This window comes from Camelus ferus, chromosome X (assembly GCF_009834535.1).
Source record: "Camelus ferus isolate YT-003-E chromosome X, BCGSAC_Cfer_1.0, whole genome shotgun sequence".
Lineage (NCBI taxonomy): Eukaryota > Metazoa > Chordata > Mammalia > Artiodactyla > Camelidae > Camelus > Camelus ferus.
Genome location: NC_045732.1, coordinates 78,731,213 through 78,745,975, shown reverse-complemented (window position 1 = coordinate 78,745,975; position 14,763 = coordinate 78,731,213). Strand labels below are relative to the sequence as shown.

At 38.2% G+C, this 14,763-nt stretch overlaps 1 protein-coding gene and 1 pseudogene across 1 annotated transcript in view; one reads left to right on the top strand and one right to left on the bottom strand.

The window, feature by feature from the left end:
* VAMP7 (vesicle associated membrane protein 7) overlaps positions 1–14,763 on the bottom strand; it is a 38,038-nt gene that overhangs the window by 14,280 nt on the left and 8,995 nt on the right. The window contains exon 2 of the mRNA XM_032474951.1: positions 2,291–2,445. Coding sequence (XP_032330842.1) covers positions 2,291–2,436 — 146 coding nt within the window. The 5' untranslated portion in view covers positions 2,437–2,445. The remainder of the gene's footprint in view (positions 1–2,290; positions 2,446–14,763) is intronic.
* On the top strand, positions 4,919–11,679 carry LOC102516433 (annotated as a pseudogene).

Sequence of the window (14,763 nt, the reverse complement as noted above, 5' to 3'; positions counted from 1 at the left end):
CAGAAAATGAACCAAGGCAGGTTAAAAAGTAAAAAACAACAACTCAGTGATAGAGACTTACTCCAAAGGATACCAGGTAGGGCTGCATCAGGATGTGGGTGGAAAGACATAGCAGCTGGATAACGTCGCTTTCTTGCTCTATAACCACATTTTCATTGCATTACATATTCTAGCTTCCCTTGTAGGGAAGTGTGACTAAGTTCTGACTGATAAAATGTGAGTGGAAGGTATATGCCCTACTTCCAAGTCTTGCCTCTAAAACGGTTACATGTGCTTTCCCCGAGCATTTTCCTGGGAACTGACTGGAGACACAACAATTGTAAGCCCAGTTAAGTTTTTGAAGAAACCCTAAAACCATACTCACAAGAAATTGAGGTCATTTAACCCCAAGGCATCTTCTCAGCCCCTAAACTATACCATCAAGTAGCAGAGTAAAAAATCTGTATAGTTCCCAAAGATGACACACTTTCTGACACCCATTTTGGATTTGGTCACAGAGGATAATGCACCAGGAAGAGCCTCCTGGAGAATAAATTCAGGGAGAAAAGATAAGGAATTTCCTCCAATAAAGCATAACCATTAGCCACTCCCAGGTCAGAACAGGAGTCTCTGAAATCGCTGTGGAGTAGTTATTTGAATATTACCAGAAAGCAGTGACTTCTAAGTGTTTCTTATTCTTCCCTTTTCTAAATCAGAGTTTATGAGTTCCACTTGGTGATGTTCTTATTCGACCACTGTCTATTGGGTTGGGCTGATGAAACTGGGAGACCATATGACTTGTCTTTTAGTATATGGTCAGTGGGCCACAGGGGCCACCCCTGGGCATGATGGAGAGGACTGTGTATCACCCAGACTTTGGGACTTGGAGCTGGACACAGTGACCAGATGAGTCTTTGGGGCCACCTCCTGCAGATAGGAGATGTGTTCTATGTTTTAGAAGAAGAGTACACACAAATATTTTGGTGGCCCAGAAGAGGAGACTGGAAGACTGCAAGTTGTCTCCTGACATCCTACAACTTCTTCCAGAGTAAGAGTTTTAGCTGAGTATATCTAGCACAACTAGAAATGACAAATCCTAGCCTAAGTTCAGGCTAGGTTACCTACATGACTATGCAGTGAACAATACAATGTCAGGCCACTTTTGGGCTTTGCTTTTAAAATTACTGGGGCACTTTAAAAGCACAGGGAGGTGACAAGAACCGAAGGAGCTGCCTTGGCCAAAGTTGGTATGCACTAATTGAAAATGGCAGAGCCACTCCACCAGCCCCAAAGTACTACTCTCTGGACTATCTCATTTAAATTAACACTGTATTTTTGGTTCTCTCTGTTACAGTAGTTTAGACTGGATCCTAAGTTATATAAGGAGTTAACCCCGGAAACCAATACAAACCTCCTTCTGAGAGAAGGTCTAAGGAAATTAGGATGAATTAGGTAACAGAGTTTTGTTTTTTTTTAAGAATTGAGGAGGAAGGTCGAGGCATTTTTTATATGATTACTAAGATTTCCCATCTATGCCCTCCAATTCATTCTACAACCAGCCACAAGAGTGATCTTTCTAAAGCAAAACCTCACCATGTCACACCCCAGCTGAAAACCTTCAATGCCACCCCACTGCCCATAGGGTAAAGTACAATCCCTTAACATAGCCTATGAGGCCTTACATGACTTCTCTTCTGTCCCTCTCTCTAGCTTTGTTTTCACCACGATGGGCATTAGTCACAGAGAACCACATGCAGTTTGCTAAATATGCCCTACGATCTCATACCTCCATACTTTTCTACTAGCTATTCCTTCTACCTGGAATACCATCTCCTTATCCACTACCTTCCACCCTCTATTGTTATTACCTATGGATTTGATTGTCTCCCTCATTAAACTACAATTTCTATGAGAGCAAATACTGAGTAATTTCCTGTATCCCCAGCACCAAGCAAAGTGCCTGGCAATAGGTCCTCAGTAAATATTTACTGAAAGAATAAACAAAAATAATTATTTATCTTAACTGTGTCAAGTTTCACATATACTAGAGATTTACAGCAAAGTCACTTTTACATATAACATGTCCATATCTTTCTTTAAAATATTAGTATACTTTGATGACAGAATAAAATAATTTCTAGTTAAACTTATAATTAATAGAACCAGACATTTTCTAAGTTGGTAAAGATTACTGTTCTGCCAGCTTACTCAAATTATCTACAGAGAAGCTTGCTTTCTAGTTTTCTACTGTTCTGATTATAATAATATAATTTACTTCTTTCACCCTCTACCCATACAGAGCAGAACTCACTTGCCATGTGAGTACGTTAATTTGTTATTTTCAGAAGGTATCTTAGCCAAAATCTGCTCTGTCACCTCCAGGAAGTTTCCTCCACACCAAGCATGTTTGGCAAGGATAGTGGTCCCCCTGGCAACAACAGCAAAAAGAATGGCCATGGCTTCAATCTATCAAAAAGAAAAAAAGACACATAAGATTTAGAATATTTCTTTGACAAAATCTTTCAAAAGTAACTTACTTTCATTTACCAACAACCACCTGCAAAGAGTATTGATCAAGGCACTGTAACAGTAAACATAACAGACTTAACAAGGTCACAGTCTTGTATACACTTATCACCTAAACCACATTGATATGCATTCATATATAGAGACACACCAAATATATACATATATATTTTTATATATGTGTATATATATACAATGTAATATATATGTGATACGTACACACATTACATTGATAGGTTGTATTTATAAATTGTACAGAACAAACTGCTATCATCCTCTGAAAAACAATGACCATAGATGGAAAAATCATATAAAAATGAATATATGTGTGTGTGTGTATATATATTTTTTAGCAACTAAGTATATATATATACACACACACACATAACTGGGACATTATGCTGTACACCAGAAACTGACACATTATAACTCACCATACTTCAATTTAAAAAAAAATGACCACAGATGACAAAGGGATATAAAGATGTCTTCATTCTTTGATGGAGCAATCTCATCCTGAAAGTTTATACTAGGGAAATAATTCAAAAGAAGTTATATTCTAGATTCACAAATATACCTATTAACCATAATAATAGCCCATATTTATTAAGTACTTACTATGTCCCAGGCACCATTTTTAAGCACTTTACAATTATTAACTCATTTAATCCTTACATCAGTGAAATTATACACCATCATAATATTTACATTAAAATGAGGAAACTGAAGTATAGATAACTTAAATAATTTTCCCAGAATTACATAGCTATTAAGTTGTAAGAGTTGGGACTTAAACCCAGGAAGGGTGGTTCTAGAACCCACAATTTTATCTCTATACTGTATAATGCCTCTACTATGAAGGCATTATTCACAAAAGACACAAAGTGAAAATAAATCAAATCTTCCACAAGAGAGGAATGCTTCTGTAAATTAGCATAAGATCCTTTATAAATAAAACATTTCTAAAACAATACAGCATGAGATTAAGATTACAGTAATATCTCAGAAATATTGCAGGTTCAGTTCCAGACCACTGCAATAAAGCAAATATCACAATTAAGTGAGTCACATGAATTATTTTGGTTTCACAGTGCATATAATACTTACGTCTATGCTGTACGGTAGTCTACTAAGTGTGTAATAGCATTATGTCTAAAAAACAATGTAGATGCCTTAATCAAAAAATAGTTATGGGGGAGGGTACAGCTTACTGGTAGAATATGTGCAGACCATGTGTGAGGTCCTGGGTTTAATCCCCATTAAACAGACAAATAAATAAACCTAATTATCTCCCCCTCAAAAGAAAATACAAGAAATAATTTAAAAATACTTAGTTGCTAAAAAATGCTAACCATCATCTGAGCCTTCAGCAAATTGTAGCAGTAACATCAGAGATCACTGATCACAGATCACCATAAGAAATATAATAATGAAAATGTTTGAAATACTGTGAGAATTATTAAAATGTGACACAGAGACATGAAGTGAGCAAATACTGTTGGAAAAATTCCCATGGCTGAGGCAGGGCCAAGGGCAGCTCCAAAGTGTTATCTTGTGAGCCCCTACAATGAATGACAGGCAACACCATAGAGGGAGCTTCCTGGTAGACATTGCCTGTGGAGGAATACTCAGTGGCTCTTCTCTAGTGAAAGTGCTCCGGTCCCACCTACCTCACACTACAGCTCAGAAGTGGATCTAGGGGCTTCTACTCCAAAAACTAGGAGTCAGACCTGGCCCCCAAGAGGGCTATGACAACCACAGAGCAAAGAAGAGACCCCACACAATATTCAGTGTAGACTCTGGTCGCCATAACATCAATCACACCCTCTATCAAGGGGATAACAGCCAGCACACATGGAGGAAAGATGTAGCAGCCATCCATACTAAAAGCAGCCCTCATAACAAATATATTAGAAGCACTCAGGTTACACAGTGACAATACAATATAAAAACAGCCCTGCAAGGTCACAGTAGATAACTGTTACTCCTAAATTCATAGTCAGAGAAATATAAGTAGAATGAAGCAGAGGAACCACTCCCAATTAAGAGAACAAGAGAAATCCTGTGAAATAACAAGCAATGAAATAGACCTCTCTAGTGTACCAAATCTTGAGTTCAAAAGGAGATAATAAAATACCAAGGGAATTAAGAAAAGCTATTGATAGAAATGCAGATAACTGTAAAAAGGAACCAAAAACTATAAAGAGGAACCAATTAAAATCAAAGCTCATTTACCAAAATGAAAGTAGAGCTAAAGGCAATAAACAGCAGACTAAATAACGCAGAAGAACAAATAAGTGATCTAGAAGATAGAATAATGGAAATTACGCAAATAGAACAGCAGATAAAAAAACAAATGAAAAAAATGAAAGCAGTATAAGAGACCTGTGGGATAATATAAAGCCTGCCAATCTACACATAATAGGGGTCACAGAAGGAAAATAAAGAGAAAAGGAGACCAAAAACGTTTTTTGAAGAACTTACAGCTGAAAATTTCCCAAATCTAAAGAAGGAAACAGCTATCCAAGTACAGGAAGCACAGAGGTTCCCAAACAAGATGAATTCAAACAGACCCGAACCAAGATATATTATAGTTAAAACGGTAAAAGTTAAAGATTAAAGAGAAGATTTTAAAGGCAGCAAGAGGAAAACAAAGAGTTAGTTACAAGGGAGCCCCCATAAGGCTATCAGTTGATTTTTCTACAGAAACGTTGCAGGCCAGAAGGGAGGGGCAAGATCTCTTCAAAGTCTTGAGATGAAAAACCTGCAACCTAGGATACTCTATCAAGCAAGATTGTCATTTAGAATAGGAGAGATGAAGAATTTCTCAGACAGCGCCAGTCACTGAGCCACCGCTGAGGATCAGCAGCCTCCCCCTTGAGCCCCCTCACTTCCTGACGTTTCGTCCTCCCACCCACCTTCTCCTGCTGCTGCCTTCTGTAGGCCATTTCCACTGAGGAAAAGGAATCGTATCGTATGTCCGCTGTCCAGAAACTCCACTCTTTCGACCCCTTTGCTGATGCAAGTAAGGGTGATGCTGTCTTCCTGCTGGCACTGAGGATTATATCCATATAAAAATTCAACAGAGAAATGGCAGGAAAACCCTTACTGTTGTCCAAGGGATCTCTGATGATTACGATAAAAAGAAACTAGTGAAGGCGTTTAAGAAGAAATTTGCCTGCAATGGTACTGTAATCGAGCACCCAGAATACGGAGAAGTGATTCAGCTACAGGGTGACCAGCGCAGGAACATAGGTCAGTTCCTGCTAGAGACTGGACTGGCTAAGGTCGACCAGCTGAAGGTTCATGGGTTTTAAGTGCTTCTGGCTCACTGAAGCTTAAGTATTTCCTTGCAATGAGTAGAATTTCCCTTCTGTCCCTTGTCACAAGTTTAAAAACCTCAAAGTTTACATAATGTAACTATTCAGGGTCTGCTTTTAACTTGGACTAGTGTAACTCCTTCATGCAATAAACTGAAAAGAGACATGCTGTCTAGTCTTGAAGTCCCTCATTTAAACAGAGATCAAGTAGCAGGTGCCTGACAGTGTCTAGCCTGAAACAAAGCAAAAATATGATGTTTCAGCCAAGTCCAGAGCCCCAAGATCACAGATGGCTATGTATGGTCACAAGCTGCTCAGCAGTCCCTTCACAGAGTTCCCTGCCCTAAGAGAATGTCACCACCTGAACAGCCCTCAGTGAAGCTGAGAGAAAAGGGTGGGGTAAGGCAGCAATGGCAGCTGTACTGTTAGATGGAGCCTTTGGTTGTCAGGGAAAGATCCCCTGATGTCTCCAGCATGACCAGCTGAGCAGACTTAGAGCAGCCTCCTAACCTCTAGTGAGGTGACAGGATGTGTGGCTTGCCACCAAGGTCTTTTTGAACAGACATATCCTAGCTAATCGATGTCCAAACTAGAATGTGAGGCCCACCTTCTATCAGAGTTAAACTTTTGACAAGGGAGCAAATTTCAAAGGGATGTATCAGTCATGTAGCTGTAGAGCTTGCAATTTACTAGCAACGGCTGCCCAATGCCATGTGAAGTAACAAACTGGTTTTGGGGATTTTTTTCTTCAGTTTTAATATTATGTAATGTATTTAAACACTTATTTAAATAAAACTTGTTTTCAGAAAAAAAAGGATTTCTCAAACAAGCAAAAATTAAAAGAACACAGCAATACTAAACCTATCCTAAAAGAACAATTGAAAGATCTTCTCTAATTAGAAGAGAAGCTATAGAAACGAGAAAATCACAATTGGAAATGCAATAACTACAATGAACAGCAAAAGAATAAACATGAAGATGTAAAAAAGGACATCAAAATAATAAAATGTGGGAGAACGGAGCAAGAAAATGCAGATTCCCCCCCCTTTTTTTTTAAAGAATGTGTTTGAGCCGATATCTACCAGACTAAAGCAAGCAGATGTAGTAATGGGTTAACATAATTCAAAAATGGGGTAACCACAAATCAAAAACATAAACAGAGTCACAAAAACCAAAAAGAACATACACATAATACAAAAGAAAATCATCAAATCACAGAAGGAAAATCAAAAGAAAAAAAAGGAACATAGAAGAAATACAAAATCAACCGGAAAACAAGGTTTAAAATGGCAATAAATACATATCTATCAATAATTACCTTAAATGTCAATGGACTAATACTCCAGTCTAAAGACATAGAGTGGCAGGTTAGATAATAAAACAAAAGCCCACAATATGCTGCCTAAAAGAGACCCACTTTAGGGCAAAGGACACACATAGATTAAAAGTGAGTGGATGGAAAAAGATATTTCATGCAAACGGAAACGACAAGAAAGTGGGAGTGGCAATACTCATATCAGACAAAACAGACTTCAAAACAAAGACCATAAAGATGAAGAAGGATGCTATATAATGATAAAAGGAGCAGTACAAGAAAAGGATATTATACTCATTAACATATATGCACCCATATAGGAACGACTAAATACATAAAACAAATACTAACAGACATAAAGGGAGAAACTGATGGGAACAAAATAGTAGTAGAACACTTTAACACCTCACTCACATCAATGGACAGATCTTCCAGGCAAAAAAAAAATCAATAAGGCAACAAAGATCCTAAATGACCAACAGAATAGTTAGAATTAATTGGTATTTTCAGGACATTACATCCAAAACAATACACGTTCTTTTCAAGTGTGCATGGAACATTGCCCAGGACAGGTCACATACCAGGACATAAAACATGCTTCAACAAATTAAAGAGGATAAAAATTACTTCAAGCATCTTTTCTGATCACAATGGCATGAAACTAGAAATCAACCACAGAAAGAGAAACAAGGAAAAAAAAAACAGTTACATGGAAACTGAACATTATGCTTCTCAAAAACCAATGTGTCAATGATGAAATCAAAGATGAAATTAAAAAATACCTTCAGACAAATGACAATGAAAACACAACTACACAAAATCTATGGGGTGCAGCAAAAGCAGTCCTTAGTGGGAGGTTTATAGCAATACAGGTCTTCCACAAAAAACAAGAAAAATCTCAAATAAACAAACTAACTTACCACCAAAAAGAATCAGAAGAAGAAGAACAAACAAAACCTAAAGTCAGCAGAAAAAAAGAAATAATAAAAATCAGGGAGAAAATAAATAACATGGAAATTTTTTAAAAATAGAAAAAAATCAATAAAACCAAACAAGTTTCTAGAAGCATACAGTCCACCAAAATTGAATCAAGAAGAAATAATTAATGTGAACAGACCAATTGATAGAAGTGAAATAGAATCTATAATAAAAAAAAATACCTGCAAACAAAAGTCCAGGACTCGATGGCTTCACTGGGGAATTCTATCAAACATACAAAGAACTTAAACTGATCCTTCTCAAACTCTTCCAAAAGACTGAAGAGAAGGGAACACTCCCAAACTCATTTTATGAAGCCACAATCACCCTGATACCAAAACCAAAGACACTACCAAAAAAGAAAATAAATGAATGTAGATGCAAAAATTCTCAACAAAATATTAGCAAACTGAGTCCAACAACACAAAAAAAGATCATACACTACGATAAAGTTGGATTCATCCCAAGGTCAAGAGGATGCTTCAACACAGGCAAATAATGTGATACGCCACATCAACAAGAGAAAGGAAAAAAATGACATGATCATCTCAATAGATGGAAAAAAGGCAACTGATAAATTTCAACATCGATTCATGATAAAATTCTTAGCAAAGTGGGTACAGACATAGAGGGAACATATCTTAACACAATAAAAGCTATTTATGGCAAACCCACAGCCAACATAATACTCAATGGTGAAAGGCTAAAAGCCTTCCTGATAAAATCTGGAACAAGACAGGATGCCCACTCTCATAACTTCTATTCAACATAGTATTGGAAGTTCTAGGCACAGCAAACAATCAAGAAAAAGAAATAAAAGTATCCCGATTGGAAGGGAAGAAGTAAAATTGTCATTATATGCAGATGACATGATACTATATATAGAAAATCCAAAAGACTCCACACAAAAACTACTAGAGCTGATAAGTGAATCCAGTAAGGTAGCAGGATACAAGATTAATATACAGAAATCTGTTGCATTTCTTTACAACAAGAATGAAATATCAGTAAAGGAAAGTTAAAAAAGAATCCCTTTTAAAATTGCATCGAAAAAATAAAATACTTGAGAATAAATTTGACCAAGGAGGTGAAAGACATATGCTGAGAACTATGGAACATTGATAAAAGAAGTTAAAGATGGGAGGGGAGGCCAAGATGGCGGAGTAGAAGGACGCACGTAGCTCACCCTCTCCCACAAATACACCAAGACTCACATCCACAGACCCACTCAGCCAACCAGAGCACCTGCGGAACTCCGACAGAACATTGTCCTCTTCAAAAGACAGAGATGCCAAAAATCTGGTAGGAGAAAAGGAAAAAAGAAAGACAAAAAGGCAAAGCAGAGCAAGACGGGTCCCGCGGGGAAGGAGGGAGAGGCAAAGGACTGCCGCTCATTCACTGGGTCTCCCCTCTCCAACCGAGAGGCCAGTGGGACGGAGGGGGAGCCTCTGAGGCTCGGATCTGTACAAAGCAGCCCCTGACCGACAGAACTAAGTTAAATGGACACAGAGGGTCCCCGCGACACCCAGCCCGAGACGCGGCTGAGCCAGGCCACCTGAGCGGGGCGGAGAACAGGGGCGGCTGCGCTGAGGCAGCCCCGGGGACTGTAGGGAGCTGCGCACCATTGGTGTGAGTGCACAGGGCAGAAAAACCTGGGCCCTCCATAAAACAACACGGCTGATGTGCCCTGGGGGGATGGGTGCATACTCCCATCTCTGAAAACCCGTGGAAAGTTTTTGGGTGAAGAGAGGCGGGGATCAGGCACAGCTGCCATATCCTCCGGTACTTAGCACCCAGGCGGGGGCGGGGGTGAAATCTGCATCCGCACCTAGGGACTTTGCAGCCTCAAAGGCCAGAGGGAGACTTGTCTACAGCATGAGGCAGATGGGATCCTTCCGTCCTGATCCCTCAGAGAACTTGCTCCGCCAAGACAAACAACGAGCTGGGTTTTGGCCTAGAGCAGGGACGGGGCTGTTTCTCGGTCTTCCCTGAGCCCGCCTACAGAGCACGCAGTGGCACAGAGCTGCGGAGCGACCAGCACCAGGAGAGGGCGGGAGGCCCCCTGCCTTCCCGGCAGGAACGCAGCCACTGACCGCAGTGCTGGAAGGGGGTGCGACCCGCCCTCCCACCTGGCCAGTCTGCAACATCTAACTGCAGCATCAGGAGGGGCAGTGACCAGCCCGCCCACAGCAAAGGAGAGCTGCACCTGACCCAGTGTTGGGAGGGGGCGCGATCTGCTTGCCGACAGGCACTGGGAGCAGCACAGACGAAGGCGCCAACAGAAGGCCTCTGGAAACAGCAAGCTGAGCTTCCAAAACAGGGTGAAGACAGAAAGACTTCACATTAAGAGCACACAGTCTCTAGGAAAACACCCTCCCCTCTTTTTTTAATCTGTTTTTACCTGTTCTATTTTCTATTACCCTTTTAATTTTACTTCTTAAACAATTATATATACTCCCAGTTTTAATCCTTTTTAAATTAAAAAAAATTTTTACTATTATTAATTTAAAAATCCACGTCATTTCATTTTTCTCTTGCTTTTGATGTCCTGTTATTGATTATACACAGGTCTCAAATACATTTTTCCCTCTTTTCTCCTTTTTTAAAGGTTTTTAAAAGACATCTCAACCCGATTGCTATTCTGCTTCAACTTGCTCTTCTATTATTCATTATACACTGTTTTCAAACCTTTTTATCTCCCTTCTTTTAAAATTCTCTTTTTCTCTCTCTTTTTTTTTTAAAGTGTTATTCCTACACAGGCATTAGATAGATAAATAAACTGCATAAGGACGACAATAGATAACTGATACTCCATAAACCACAGTGCCAGAGCGGTATGAGTAAGATGAAGAAGCAGAGAAACCACTCCCAATTAAAAGAACAAGAGAAATCCCCTGAAAGAACGATCAATAAAATAGACATCAATAGCCTACTAAATCAAGATTTCAAAAAAGGAGTGATCAAAGTACTGAAGGAACTAAAAGAGACAGTGTTTAGAGATACAAAATATGTCAAAAATGAAGTTGAAGCTATAAAGAAAAGCCAAGTAGAATTGGTAAACTCAGTGGCTGAGGTGAGAGCTGCTCTAAAGGCTGTACAAAGCAAACTAGATAATGTAGAGGAACGAAATAGTGACCTAGAAGACAAGACAACAGAAGGCACTCAATCAGAACAGCTGAGAGAAAAACAAATAAAAACCAATGAAAACAACATAAGGGACCTAAGGGATAATATAAAGCATGCAAATCTAAGCAAAATTGGGGTCCCAGAAGGAGAAGAAAGAACAACGGGGATTGAAAAGGTATGGGAAGACATCATGACTGAAAACTTCCCAAACTTAAAGGAGGACTCAGATACCCAAGTACAGGAAGTTCAAAAGGTCCCAAACAGGAAGAACCCAAACAGACCCACACCAAGACATATCATAATCAAGATGGCCAGAGTCAAGGATAAAGAAATGATCCTAAAGGCAGCAAGAGAGAAGCAAAGAGTGAGTTACAAGGGAATCCCCATAAGGCTATCAGCTGATGTCTCTACACAAACACTACAGGCCAGAAGGGAGTGGCAAGATATATTCAAAGTCTTAAATGAAAACAAGATGCAGCCTAGGATACTTTATCCAGCAAGGCTATCCTTTAGGATAGAAGGAGACATAAAGAATTTCACAGACAAGAAAACACTACAAGAGTTTAGCAACACTAAACCCATGCTAAAAGAAATATTGAAAGGTCTACTCTAAAAAGAAAAGCAGCAGGATGCTACAGAAATGAGAAACTCACAACTGGAAATGTGATAACTAATGAATTACAAATAAACACGAAATTGTAAAAGAAGACATCTAAATCATTGGGAGAGGGAGGCAGGAAAATATAGAATTTTTTTTTTTCTTTTAAAAATTTTTTGTTCTCGGTATGATGGGTTTGAGATCATGTTACTATCAGTTTAATAAAAACAGTTATAGTAATGGGCTAATAGACTTACACAAAAGGGTAACCACAAGCCAAAAACTTACAAGGGAGTCACAAAAACTAAATAAAAGCCATGATAATACAAAGGAAAATTACCAAACCACAAAAGGAAGAAGAAAGGAACAAAGAGGAAATACCAAATCAACTGCAAAGATAAGTTCAAAATGGCAATAAACACATCTATCATTAATTACTGTAAATGTTAATGGACTAAATGCTCCAGTCAAAAGACATAGAGTGGCAGACTGGATAATAAAGAACCTTCAATATGCTGCATACAAGAGACCAACTTTAGGGAGAAGGACACATATAGATTGAGAGTTAAAGGATGGAAAAGGATATTCCATGCAAATGGAAAAGCCAGAAAGGCAGGTGTTGCAGTACTGATTTCAGACAAAATGGACTTTAAAACAAAGGCCATAAAGAAAGATAAAGAAGGACATTTTATAATGATTAAAGGAGTGATACAAGATGAGGATATTACACTCATTAATATATATGCACCCAATATAGGAGCACCTAAGTACATAAAACAATTACTAACAGAGATAAAGGGGGATATTGATGGGAATACATTCACAGTTGGAGATTTTAACACCGCATTAACATCACTAGATAGATCTTCCAGACAGAAAATAAATAAGGCAACACAGAAATTAAATAATACAATAGAAAAATTAGATTTGGTGGGTATTTTCCTAGCATTACACCCCCCACAAATAGGATATACATTCTTTTCAAGTGTACATGAAACATTTTCCAGGATTGATCATGTACTTGGGCACAAAAGAAGCTTCAACAATTTTAAGAAGACAGAAATTATCTCAAGCATCTTTACTGACCACAATGCCATGAAACTAGATATCAACTACAGAGAGACAAAGGAGAAAAAAAGGAAAGCATGGAGATTAAACAACATGCTATTAAAAAAAACCCAATGGGTCAATGATGAAATCAAAGTTGAAATTTAAAAATACCTTGAGACAAATGAAAATGAAAGCACAACCACACAAAATTTATGGGACACAGCAAAGGCAGTGCTAAGAGGGAAGTTTATAGCGATATAGGCCTTCCTCAAAAAAGAAGAACAATCTCAAATAAACAATTTAACCCACCAGCTAAAAGAACTACGAAAAGAAGAACAAAAAACCCCAAAAGGCAGCAGAAGGAATGAAATTATAAAGATTAGGGAGGAAATAAATAAAATAGAGATTTAAAAAAATAGAAAAAAATCAATCAAATCAAAAGCTGGTCTTTTGAAAAAGTAAATAAAATCGACAAACCTCTGGCCAAACTCACAAAGAAGAAAAAAGAGAGAGCACAAATTAGCAAAATAAGAAAGGAAAACGGAGAAATTACAACAAATAAGATAGAAATACATAATAGCATACGAGAATATTATGAAAAACTATATGGAACCAAAATGGATAACCTAGAGGAGATGGGCAAGTTTCTGGAAACATACTGTCCACCAAGACTGAATCAAGAAGAAACTGACCACTTGAACAAACCAATCACTAGAAATGAAATTGAAATAGCAATTTAAAAAAAAAAACCTCCCTACAAATAAAAGTCCAGGACCAGATGGCTTCACCGGGGAATTCTACCAAACGTACAAAGAAGAACTCATACCAGTCCTTCTCAAACTCTTCTAGAAGATTGAAAAGGAGGGAATACTCCCAAACTGATTCTATGAAGCCACCATCACCCTGATACCAAAACCAGGCAAAGACACTACCAAAAAATACAATTACAGGCCAATATCACTGATCAACATAGATGCCAAAATCCTCACCAAAATATTAGCAAATAGAATCCAACAACACATAAAAAAGATTATACATCATGACCAAGTGGGGTTCATCCCAGGGACACAAGGCTGGTTCAACATACGCAAATCAATCAATGTAATACATCACATCAACAAAAGAAAGGACAAAAACCACATGATCATCTCAATAGATGCATAAAAAGCATCTGATAAAGTTCAACACCCATTTATGGTAAAAACTCTCACCAAAGTGGGTATAGAGGGAACATATCTCAACATAATAAAAGCTATATATGACAAACCTACAGCCAGCATAGTACTCAACGGTGAAAAACTCAAAAGCTTCCCACTAAAATCTGGGACAAGACAAGGCTGCTTACTATCACCACTCCTATTCAATGTAGTCTTGGAAGTCCTAGCCACAGCAATCAGGCAAGAGAGAGAAGTAAAAAGGATCCAAATTGGAAAAGAAGAGGTAAAAGTGTCACTATATGCCGACGACATGTTACTATATATAGAAAACCCTAAAAGGTCCACACAAAAACTACTAGAGCTGATCGAAGAATTCAGCCAAGGTAGCTGGTTACAAGATTAACGTTCAAAAATCATTTGCATTTCTTTACACTAACGATGAATCAACAGAAAAAGAAAGTAAAGAAACAATCCCCTTTAAAATAGCACCCAAAGTAATAAAATACCTAGGAATAAATCTAACCAAGGATGTGAAAGAATTATATACAGAAAACTATAAACCATTGATGAAGGAGATTAAAGAAGACTTCAAAAAATGGAAAGATATCCCATGATACTGGTTTGGAAGATGCAACATTGTTAAAATGGTCACACTGCCCAAGACAATCTACAGATTTAATGCAATCCCTACCAAATGACCCAGGACATATTTCA